Genomic DNA, 12,875 nt, shown 5'->3' with positions numbered 1-12,875 from the left:
TACATGATAGGCAGCAGAATTCCCAAACACTATGCTCTGTCATATTTCATTATAAATTAAAAACATTAAAACATGTTGGGGAGCTGATTTTACTCATTGACATGAGTGTTCAAGTAGAGGAAATGTCCCTCCACCACTGCTTGTGCATGATCCAATCCCCTTTAATCTAAGTTTAAGGCATCAGTCATGACATCACACCATTCTTGAAATTTCCTAAATGCACTTTTTTGTTCTCAAATTCTTTGAACAGTCCCAAATCCCAGTCTGTAGTACTCTGAGAATACTGCGAATACTATTGAGCCTTTCCTCCTCTTTCTTCTTCTCTTTTGCCCCAATCTCTTTCCATCCACTTCACCCTCATCCATTTCTTTCACCACAAGCAGTTTCACTTGATTTATTGCTGCCTTTTACTCGTTCACCTCTCTGCTCTCCCCTTTGTCTCTTCCTCACTACCCTTCATTCTTCCTACGAGCAGAAAACCCTCCCTTGTTTTCTTTTCTCCTTCCTGAACAGCATGTTCCCGGCTCAGAGACAGTGCAGCAAGATTTGTTCTTAGTGCTTGATCCCCATGATCAAAACCACAGATTTTCCATTGTGCAGAGCCAAGGCTCCATTAGTTTTAACTACATTACAGTCCCGCTGAGGGACGTTACAGCCTGATAGGAATAGATGAAATCCTGCCAGGAGTAGAGTTTTGGGATGGAACTTTCTGACAGAAATAACAATATCTCATACTCAATTTAAACATCATGCTATATTTTAAGTGATCAAGCTGAATCCAAAGCGTGGAGATCCAACCGTGAGCCAAAAGACCGCTCCACAGCTGACACATTGCAGAGTGATTCTAACTAAACAGTTTTCTGTTATTCTCAAAAGACCTTAATACTGTAGTAGTGTCATCCTGTTACAGACCTCATATATGAACTTTCTTCTGTGATCTAAAAGTCAAGCGAGCATACTTGATTGTTAAAGGTATTTTTCAGTATTTAATGAGTTATGTTCTTTAATTTAGGGTTTAGATTTAGATTTGATAGATTTTACATCAAAAAAATCCCATCTCCTTTCCCCTGCTGTGGGAGTGATGATTGACTGGACGGCTAAATAAAAAAGAAAAGCATCAATAATCTTGCTCAAGATATGCAATAAACTGCATATCTCAACAGGCCTCAAACAATACTTATTATATAGGTATACTGTTTAATTATAAAAGTGTGTATGCATATTCCCACAAAACTCTCTCAGTATGTGCGGTTGTGTGACCCACCGGGATCATGGCAGGAACTGTCATGCTTATTTTAAGCCTCAACCCACAATGCACTGCTCTCAGCTCTGTCTATGCATGTGTGCGTGTGCGTATTGAGGGGGCACAATCTGTGTATGCTGTGTTTATGCAAATGTATGCCTGAGTGTGCGTGCAGTACAAGATTTATTACCTCTGTGGGAATTTTGCATGTGTGTTTGTTCAAATGCGACTGCGTACAAACGTGCGTCTATTCATACATTAATGTTCAGTGTTTTTCTTTGAAAAACCTCTTGGCTCCTGTGTGTGTGTGTGTGTGTGTGTGTGTGTGTGTGTGTGTGTGTGTGTGTGTGTGTGTGTGTGTGTGTGTGTGTGTGTGTGTGTGTTTACACACCTGAGCACATGCAGCTCTCTAAAGTGCATCTATGTGTATCACATTGAACCTGTGTGTTTATCTGACTGTGTGCAGTTTTCAGGATATGTGTGTGTATTTTCATGCATGTTTTGTACATACATGGGTATATGCAAATCTGTGTGTGCCAATGTGTGTTGGTCTGTGTGTGAATGCGCATGTGTAGTACATTAGTGCGCATGTGCTATCCCTTCCAGCGGGGACAATCATCACGGCTCGTGCCCACAGTAGGCAGCCTTCCCCTGGGGGACCATGACTGAGGCCTGCCTGACGAGATGCTGCCTGACTGACTGTAGAACCTGGATGCTTGCCTCCTCCCCCAACACACACACACACACACACACACACACACACACACACACACACACACACACACAAAATAAACATGAATGCATAAATATAAAGATGCATGCACACAGAGTGTAATATACGTACTGTCACAGCAGAGGCATGCATGTATACATATTGTGTACACAAAGCTGCAAAAACATGCATGGCTGCATACACACTCATCATCTAATGTATATAAGCATGCATAAAAATATAAGCACAAACTGCATATGTCTACAACCAAACAGTAAAATTCCTTCTTCTGTCTTCCTGTCTAAGCCATGCATCAATCTTCTGCCTGGTCACAGATGTAAGTATGAACTTGTAAAACCCTGACAGTCTTACCTCAGTATGAGATTTCTCTTGGAGAGAAGGGAAGTGTGTGTGTTCAGTGTGCATCTGTGTGGGTGTGAGAATGCGTAGGTGTGTGACTTTTTCTATACAGAATGTGTCAGTATGCGCGGATTAAGGTTTGTATGCACGCAGGTTGTCCCTACACAACCGCGTGTGTGTCAGTGTGTCGGGTACGTGCATGCATTGTGTCAGAACATGTGTGCAGGTACATCCACTTGGCGTTTGTGTCTGACTGGGCCACAGTGTGTGAGGCCTGACGCTAAGCGAACATGACAGAAGCAAATAATGTCTGCTCCCGTTATCTTCTCTTCCCCCTCGGCCCCGCAGGAACCTTTTAAAGGGCCAAACACTGATGAAAACACACACACATTCCCATGCACACACATGCATGTATACAGTACAGATGCGCACGACTGCTGTGCATATACATAAATGCAAACACAAATTTGCAAAATTACAAATCCACGTTGAAAATCTAAAGATGTATGCGAACCAAAACCTGTGCTCAACCATTCATTTACACAGCACCATGTACTGGGAATAAAATTGGACAATCCTGCTGAGGCTTAGACTAAAATAAATACATAAAAACAGACATCCATAAGTTTATATGGATAATGGCTGTCAACTCGAATTCACTGACGCATACATGTTCATAAATACAATCATTTGCTATTGTTTGTGATGCCTAACCCCAACTGGTTAGTTACTAAGCAGGTACTGGGGTCAGGCCCTCCCTTCTGTCACTTTGTAAAAATAATCGAAAGAACTAACTCGCTCTAGTTTTTACTTTCTTTGTTGGCATGTCATTTGTTTGACGATGTTTTATATTATATGTTTTTTTTTTACTTCAGCTATGAGAGAGAGTATTCACTTCCACGCATAACATCCTCTGGATTTCCACCACCGTGCCAGCGCTTCGGCAATGTGCGTCCATTTTGGGAGGCGGAGCTTCTGAAGGAGCACTGAAGGAAGGGTGTGTGTTTGTTTTGAGATCAAATATCAACAGTCTTTCTCCAGCACTGCTTACTCGACCTCTGATATTGAGGCGGCCGGGTTTTGTCTGATTTGAGGACATAAACTGACCTGCTCACTCTACACAGTACTGGAAAATAATCTTACTATACTGGTAATCTAATTCATTTTCTTTGAACGGAATATGTCGTACTTTTTGACTTTGTTAGACTGAAACACGATGCTACTGAATATGAATGAGGGTGATGGCAGGGTGAGTTCATATATAATTTGGGCTATAAAGTGAGCAAATCCCATCACAGATGTGTTTGGCCACGCAGCCTCCAGAGAGTAAAGTTTAGCATCCCAGAGGAACTCACTTCCGCGCCCTCTCAACACAAGCTTGACTACACTCTTCTACATCACACCCACGCTGCCCTGACACTGAACCTACACTTAGACTTCAGAGCTGTTGACCCTTTTTTCAGCTTATACATGCACAGCTGTGCACTTCCAAACTGGAAAAGTTTGTTAAATCTAATTAATACTGAAACTATGTGCATATCAGTTTCTGATACTAACGTACTACTGTAATGGATTGTGGAGCTGAGAACTGGCTCAACAAATGACCTGCTCTGTTTTTATTTTCATTTTATTAGAACATAAACTACATATGCTGAGAATGTATTTACTTAAAAGAAAGTTTAAAACAGTTAAAGTATGCTTGTAAAATTGCAAATATTTGATTCATTGAACAAAGATATCAGGAAAGGAATAAACCCTGGATTCCATTTTATTCAAACTTTTTTTCATATTAAAATGTTATGACTGCACTGAGTCATAAATCATGTAAAGCCCATCAAACCAAACGGTGCCTTGAGTATATTCTGTCCATTAGCTCTCTCCTTTATCGGGGTCCTTCCTGGCAGGCCACGCATGTACTATAGCTCACTGTCCGTGCCGATGCCTGTATGTATGTACGCTGCTCTCCACCTGTCATCTCATATCTCTGCCTCCGCCTCCGTCAACCTGCTTCCAGCCCAGCAACCAGCCAACCAACCAGTACAAGCCTGTTGCTAGGGCAACGGCTGTCTAGGGGATACTTCTTTTGTTTCTCACACCTCCTTCCCTTCATCCTTCTTTCTTCCCTACTCTCACTCTTTCTTCCTCTTTCATTCCCTCTGCTATCTTTTAGCCCACTGATATGTCTGTCTGCTTCTCTCCTCCCATTTGTCTCTCTGTCTCCCTCATTCTGTCTCTTTCTCTTCGTCACTCTCTTTAATCTCTTCAAACAGAAGACTGACATGTTGCTTTAATGGCACAGTACTTCCTAATCACAAATTCATTAAATAAAAATAAACATAAAATCCAGTAAGATTTGCTGTTTGACTTGTCAACATGCACCTATGTTACTGAAATTCATTCATAACCACCTGTTTTATGATTTATTGTGTGTGTGTCTTTACATGTATTAATAGGTGTAGACATCATCTCTCCCGCTTTGATATGAATTCAAGCAGTTGCACAGCACATGACATTAGGTTGTTTCAGAGAGTCTGAGCTGAGCTGTTGTCGCTGGCATTTAAAGGTTCAGAGATAACGCTAGGTCAGCCCAGTGCGATCCTCCCTGCATCTTTACTCAAGGGACTCTGGGCAGTGTATGTATAGGCCTCCATACATATGTGTGTGTATGCTTCTATATGCACATACTGCACATTGAATGTGTACAAATCTTAATCGACAAGAATTACAGACTGCATCACTTGGCGAATATTCTAAAACTGGAAACCAACATGGCTCTGAGTTTCTGTTCCCCTGCCTCAGCTCTTAACGCTGCACCTTATGTAAAGCAGTGTTTCATCTGTGCAAGCGCTGCTTTACTTGTTGTGTGCTGCCCTCTACTGATCAAACAGCAGAACATCACAGTGAGGTCATTCTTTTTCCCCCTTTTCCTCCTAACCTCAAAAGTTGCTAAGTGAAAAAAACAGCATTTGAGTAAAATGCTTTTTTAATTTGAAAAATCTCAGCAAAAACACAAACAAACGACAGGAGGATAGACGGTAATAAGAAAATAAAATATCTACTATATACATTTCCAACGACAGTGAGTGACAGAATTAAATTATATTCCTCTGTAGCATTACATATAGACAAATTTATAGTACTTAATGATTTAAATGTGAAATGGAATAAGTTCTCTGACTAACTGAAGCCTAAATGATTCTGACTAACAAATGTAATAAAATGAAAAAAGAAACTTTAAATGTGTGCAGCGTTTTGTAGGGTCAGATCATACTTTGTAAAGATGTAGTACACAGAGGTGGAGAAAGTACACAGCTGCATTACTTGAGTCAAAGTATGGATACTTCTGGCCAAATATTACTGCAATACAGGTGACATTTTTTATTTGAGTTAAAGTACTGGAGTACTTTACCTCGACATGCTTTCTCAAGTTGGATGGCACATTTCTGTAGGTAGTGATGAATTTTGGTTGTGTTAAACACAGCAAACATCTAAACCAAAATGAATCTTTATTTAATTTAAAAATTACATACATGGATTTGAAGAATCTTCTGCCCTATCTTTATCTAGTGGCTATCATTAGGACACTTCCGAGTTGAAACTGAGCTGATCAAACATGGAGCAGCACAACATGACTGATAGTGTAGAAGTTGGCTGTGATTGTTTTTTCTCCTGTGTATGGTCGTTCACATTTTCAAAATAAAAAAAAAAAATTCATTCCTCTGACTAAAATCTGCTTCAAACTTCACTTCAGAAATGTAGTGGAGTCAAAAGTACAATATTTGTCTTTAAGTGTAGTGGAGTAAAAGTCAGAAGTTTACAAAAAAAATTAAAAATACTCAAGTAAAGTACAGATACTTGAAAAATGTACTTAAGTACAGTAGTCAAGTAAGTGTACTTTGTTACTGTCCACCTCTGGTAGTAGATGACAGAGGGCTTTCAGACACTGACTATGTAATCTCAACGTCCCAGCAGAAGAAGCACAGGTATAAATGCTAAAAATGAATGATAGCTGAATTCCATTTAGCTGCTTCAGGTTCAGTTCAAACAGAGCCATAGTTAATGTTAGGAGTGACACCTGCGCTTTTCCTAAATGACAACTCAAAATGTGTGTATGTGATGCTGTAGATTCACTCGGAAAACTGTAATTAAGGAAGAAGTGATTTGAGCTGAGTGAGTTAGACCAACATGTAGGCCTGTGTTATTGTTTATGGTTGAGTCAAGCTTTGATTACAAGGTTTTTAATAGTCAGAGTGTTATGTCATGAATGTGTGTGTATGTGTGTGCATGCATGTGTGTGTGCTAACTTGTTCAATAGGTTGCATGTCAGTCCATTACAGTGACTGTGGATGTGCAGAATGCGTGGAAGCTTGCAGTTTGTGTCTGTGGTGGCTTGCTTTGGCAAAATACACACCAGCAAGTTTTTCTATGCAAAAATTCCTTTTTTCACAAATCTCTCTTTTGTTTGTGTTTGTGTGTGTGTGTGTGTGTGTGTGTGTGTGTGTGTGTGTCTTCCTGCCTATGAATTCCACTTGAATTTCTGTCATTCTTTTATCTCCTCTGCAGTGATACGGGTGACAATGAGGCTAAAGGGGAACACTGCTGAGCAGGTGAGGCAGCGGGTTTAAACTCAAATTTTAACCCGAGGGTGTAAGATAAATTTCATACTTAGAAACACAGCATTATCAAATAGTTAAAGCAATGTGTGAACTGCCATGTGGTAAGTTTCAAACGTCAAAAATGAGTCACCTGTGAGAATGTTCTCAGCCATGACTTTGACCTGCACCTCCAGTGAGTGCTTGGAGGTGTAAGTGATCTCAGCGGTGACGTGCGCAACCTCGCCAATGAACATGGGGGACAGGAACTCTGTCTTCTCCACCCGAACCAGAGCTGCCAGACAGCGGTCCTGAAGAGGAGACACAGCAGCCCTAAAACTTTTAGAAATATCATACACACATTCACAACATTAATGAAAACATGTTTTTTTATTAAGATGCCATTTAGTAAAGAATGGCTTTCATCTCTCTCTTATGATGAAGGGTAGAGGGAGCAAAATTTCCGTCGACCATCTTGCATTTTTGTTTGAAAAGAACATTAGCCGGAGAATTAGGTTTGAAAGGACGAAATCTCAGCACCTGGCAAAAAGACACAGAGTCACTGGTACTGATTTACCTCATCAGTATTAGTGTAATGGGCTCATTTTGTGCAATACAGTCACAAATCAAATAAAAAAATCCAAACTAACTTACTCCCCCTTGGAGATGTATCTAACCTGCTTATTCCTACTGAGATTAATGATCCTCAACTATAGGATGTTTTATTTCAGACAGAAAAATAAAATCTGAGTTAGACAATCTAAGGCGAATGCTGAGGAGCATCAATGCCAGCTTTCACTTTCAGCAACACAAAACTGCTTTAAATTCATTAAACATAATTAAGGTGAAAGCCAGGTGAAGATACATAATCTTATTCATCGACCTTTGCCCGTGATGTCTCCAGTGTCACCATGGTCCCTGTGTTCAGATAAGCTTAAAGGTACCATGATGTCTGTAGAAGATAAACCAAAAACCCAAAAGAACATCTGTGTTGGCACCAGCGACTGGAATCTAAATGTACCGTGACATAATCAATTTTATTGAATTTGACTGTGATGTCAGTATAAGTATTTTCATTCTTTATTTTAAAGAAATGTTTCATGTGTCTTTGTGATTCAGATGTGTGCCGTAGTATGAGCAAAAGGATGTTGTGTCCATCAATGTGTGTGTCTTAAAGACTTATCAGCGCAGTGAACTGAAGGACATCAGCAGAGTATGATCAGAATGTTCAGCAGGTGAGATGACAATCGAATGGTGCAAGACTAAAGTCGGTTAAAGTTCACCAGGTGAGAAGGAAAATGAATGATGGAGTTGTCCTATAAACAAAATGAATGCAGCCATGCAGTTTGGAAATGGGAGATTAACAAGATGTTACAAGTAAATAAGCTCAACTGTGAAACTTTGTCATGCTTTTCATATTTTGAGACCTAAAGACGTCTGTCTCAAACTGACTTAATCACTTTCTTAATGCTGGACAATCTGTGTTAATATACATTTTGTGTCATCTTAAGCTTTTCAGCTCGAATCCCCCTGAGCAAAGTAACGACCCGTCACATGCTAGAAAACAAAACAACATAATGACAGAAACATTTGCACTTTTAAGATTATTTTAGACGAATTTTCCCCAATTTCACATATTTTCCAAATTTATAAAAGAAGAGGTTAATATAATAATCGATCATTGATAATAACTGAGCAGTTCACATTTATTGCACTATGCAGACTATTTCTACACCGCAGACTACTGCGCACTTTATATTTTACTCTGTTTTTTTAAATGATTCACACTGAACCTACAACAACTGAACTATCAACAGCACAATGAAATATTTTTAGTGTAAGGTCTGAAACCTGCTGTACCCTCTCACCCCGTTCTGTGTGTTGCAGTGTCGCGTGCTGACGATGCATCCGGCCTCCTCGATCATTTTGAGGATGATGCCGCCGTGGACGTTGCCCACGATGTTGGCGTCATCTGGCCGCATGATCCTGCAGCAAAGAGATAATTTCATTAGCATGACTGTGGCTCTGCTGGCAGGATTACAACACGTGTTATTGGCATCTTGTGTTATAAGAGTTCTTGATCTTCCTCCAACGTGTTTTCAGCTTTCTGAGAGATGGAAGTTGCAGAAGGTTGAGACACCATTGAGTACTAACTGCGTTTCATCCAGCGTTTTCAGTGTTCTTGACTTCATTGATTTATTTAGCTGGATGAGGCTGATGTTTAGTTGACGAGGGCTTGAATGTATGACAGGCTGTTATCTATAAAAGATGTTTGTGGACGAAAGCCTTGGAGAACTATCTAGAAACACACCTGCTGAGTTTAATGGATTTCTATCAAGCACATTTCAGATGGTGTGGACACATAATAAGCTCAACACTGATTATATAAACCATATTGTATTTTCCACAAAGTTGAGAGTATCATCTTTTTTTTGGACGCTAGCCTCACCACTCCATGTCTGTCCCATGTTGACATTCAGTGTCATTATCCCTAACAGCGTGGTCATGTGCGTCAGCTGTTTCAAGTTCTTCAGTGTGTGGCTGAAACAAGTCTTACCACTTCCAATCTAATGTGTTTACATACTCAGAGGTTACAAACACACACAGATGTCAAGATCTGACTAATCGTGGAAATCAGATGGTGAAGACTAAACAGGTATGTGATTCATGTTCTTTGTTTATATGAACGGCCGAGTAAAGCCTTCCTTTAAAAACAGTGTGAGTCAGAGTGTGCATTCTGTGGAATCTTTGAAGTTGCAAAACTAACTAATAGTTTAGTGGCATCAATAACAGAGCAGGAGCACTGAGGGATGAACACATTAACCCCTCCACACCTGTGAGTAAATCCTATAGATTACAATGCAGTCCAATACAATAACACACTAACAAATACTGCGGTTGTGAAACTTGCTGTCACAAGTGTTGCAGTACTTTTATAATATACTTATATATACTACTATACTATACTGAATGTAGCATATACTGAAAGGACATGTTAATATTTTTGTTGTATAGCAGAGTTCAGTCAACACCTCTCTGACACAGTGTCAACCACCGTTAAAACATTTCTTGTATTGTCGTAATAACTTGAGTTTTACAGAAACCACAAACTGTATGGGGTCTTTTGATGTGTCGGGGAAAGAGAGATAACCTGACAAAGTATCCAGTATATTCAGCATCCCACAGCGTGTGTGTGCGTGTGTGAGTCAGAACTACCTGCTGAGTTGATATTTAGAGTCCTGCTTAGCTCCAGCCTCCCCGCCTTCCCCGGCATCTCTTCTGACTTGCTGACTTTGACTCGCTTGACGTTTCTCCACCACTGCTGCTGTCTTATCCACTTGATCCTTCCTGCTCCGCGGCCTAAAGCACTGCATCTTTACTCTCAGCCTTACTGTCTAACCTACTACCCTTCTGTGTGATCTCTACTTTCACAACTTCTGAGATTGTGGGGCCTGACATTGCTGCAGCGAGTGATGTCGTGCAGGGTTTAATGTTGAGCCTGCCTCAGTTGTCACAACTGGTCAAACTGGATCTCAACACACCCACTGATGCACAAGCACCAATCAAATCTGTCATCATCACACATGAGGTTTGTGTGCCACAGCTGACAGACGGAGAACTTGTTTGAGTTAGAACGTGTATCTTCTTTCAGAAAATATCTGCATCAGTTGCTTCTCATTGCTCATTCGTGAAAACGAATCTCTAGAATTTTTCTTCGACAACAGCTAAGAAATCTATAAACAATCACAAAGAAGCCAGTTGTCCATTGACCGTTTTCCACAAAAATTGCCACAGGTGTCACTGACACAGACAAACCATTTCATGGGTGCAAAAGCATAGCCACACCTACAGCCATGGTGCTGTTAAAGAAGGGCAAGTGAATGAACAAAAATGTGGCAATGGTGTTTCCAGACTTGATTTACAAGTGAAAGTTGATGTCAGGATTTAAGATCCTGATCACATATAGCTACCAAAATGAGGAAGATGTACTCGGTGGATCACTTATATAATGTACAGAGTAGTAGCCTACAATAGTCTTTCTCTGTGTCAATATAAACGTCACATGAGCACCATGCCAGAAATTCCTGAACCGGCACACAAAACTAAAGTAATTGTTCACTGAGGTACGAGATCTTGTGTGGGTAGTTTTTAGTGCCCACCAACATGTGGATTGGTTAGAATTAGCAGAGACATGTGAAAGTAGTTTATGTAGAAAATACTTCAATATATACACAACAGTGTATATTTATATGAATATTACGTATCTAAAATATGCAGGTCATAGTTTGCAGACTTTTCAGTTGCCTGTATATATCAGTATCGAAGTTCTCATCAGTTAGAGTTAGTGACATCAGGAGCAACTACACCACTGAAATATACTGTAGCTTACAACTACCTGAAAAGGCAGCAACCATAATCCATAATCAAAATCTTCTTGCTAAAACAAACATAAAACACCAAAGTTTTACCTGTGTCGAGAAGAATAGTAGTGAAAACTGTGAAGAAGCTTCAGAAAAGCATATGTTCGTGTCATTTCTGTCCCAGGACCCACAGCAAAGAACAAAGATCCGACTGGGGTGGAGGGGATTTTGCATCGCAAACTGGGCTTGAATTGTATTTTAGCCAGGCAATCTTACATTGCCAGGTGAGACAGGTATTTGTCAAACAACTGTATATACACAACCTTAAAACACACACCTCAGTCACACATATGCATTAATGTATGTTTAAACAGACAGATACACACTAACTTGATGACTCTAACTTAAAGTGTAAATCATCACGTCTACCACATTTGTAAGAAAGCAATAAAGTGTCAGGGTCACCGCCCGACAATAGTCCAGTGAAGCAGCTGGAGGCTTTTGAGAGCAACTCGAGTGAACAAAGAAAGTGGGGTTACAGAAGTCAGGTCAAAGTCAAAATTTACTGTCGAGCAAATCAACCTGTATGTTCAGGGCCAAAATGAAAAACTGCACTAAAAATAATATAAAATGTTTCCAAACATACTGTAAAACTAATGATGATTTACAGCGCAGTGGTTCTGCACTGTTTACCACATTTAATCATTTAACCCAGACATTCTGTATGGTCCTGAAAAGAAGGTAAGAAGTCCCAATGTATTTCTGAAATGTGGAGAATGAAGTGAATACGACTCAGGAATAGGTTTGCTGGTGTTTTCATCTTTTTATTTCTGTTTATAATTCATGTTTGTGATGAGTGGCGTTATCCACAATATTTCACATTTTGATATTAAACAATATTAAACAACTGTACAGTAGCATCAACGAGGTGTCTCCAACTGCCAGAGAGAGGCGTGGCCTCAGCACTGCAGCCGTGAGACACACTGAATTATGAATGAATGGAGTGGCTGCAGTCACTGGCAAACCCCTGCAAATAAAAACTGGCGGATAAACTGGCTATGTTTGCTCACACACCCGCCCTTTCATACAGTTTGAAGTGAGGGTAAAGGTCACTGTGAAAGGTGAAGTAAATCTTTTCTGATATAGACATGACGAGCTTAAGAAAGCAGATACAACCAAAAAAGTAGCATTTCATCTATTTAGACTCTGTAAGGGATCTAGAGCTGAGGTCTCCATCTGCTGGCATCACACTACTTCATCTGACTCTTATGTCTGTGTCAGTCAGCTAAATGCTTAAACAGGGAACTCATGTTAAAGTCAAACAGGCTTCACAGCTTCCACTGAGGCCGGAATCATCTGATCCGTACTGTATTGCTAATCTTTACAACATAATACAGTTTATGGCACATATAAAAGCTCTGGCTTCAGGTTATGGCTCACTCATACTGACAAGCTCAAATATAAGAATATTTTGACAAAACAGCCAAATGTTCTTGCCTTCCCCATAACTTTATAAACAAGAAAATGTTTCAGAAAAATTCCCTGTCACACGGACATTACGACCAAACAGGTTGATATTTTAATTGTTCATTTTACTTGGGTTGAAC

The 12,875-nt window shown here is 40.0% G+C and overlaps 1 protein-coding gene across 4 annotated transcripts in view; it reads right to left on the bottom strand.

The window, feature by feature from the left end:
* The window catches only part of acot7 (acyl-CoA thioesterase 7), a 54,983-nt gene that overhangs the window by 40,098 nt on the left and 2,010 nt on the right, over positions 1 to 12,875 (bottom strand). For 2 of the 4 annotated variants that reach the window (XM_022741770.1, XM_022741771.1), the window contains exons 1-3: positions 10,124 to 10,368; positions 8,776 to 8,893; positions 7,062 to 7,218 (exon numbers count right to left, since the gene is read on the bottom strand). In XM_022741770.1, coding sequence (XP_022597491.1) covers positions 7,062 to 7,218; positions 8,776 to 8,893; positions 10,124 to 10,281 — 433 coding nt within the window. In that variant the 5' untranslated portion in view covers positions 10,282 to 10,368. Of the gene's footprint in view, positions 1 to 7,061; positions 7,219 to 8,775; positions 8,894 to 10,123; positions 10,369 to 12,875 lie in introns of those variants that run through there. The other 2 variants (XM_022741773.1, XM_022741774.1) reach the window with 1 other exon arrangement.

Source organism: Seriola dumerili, unplaced genomic scaffold (assembly GCF_002260705.1).
Source record: "Seriola dumerili isolate Sdu_G_001 unplaced genomic scaffold, Sdu_1.0 BDQW01000056.1, whole genome shotgun sequence".
NCBI lineage: Eukaryota > Metazoa > Chordata > Actinopteri > Carangiformes > Carangidae > Seriola > Seriola dumerili.
Note: the sequence above shows the minus strand (reverse complement) of the source record. Positions and strands in the feature narration are given on the sequence as shown.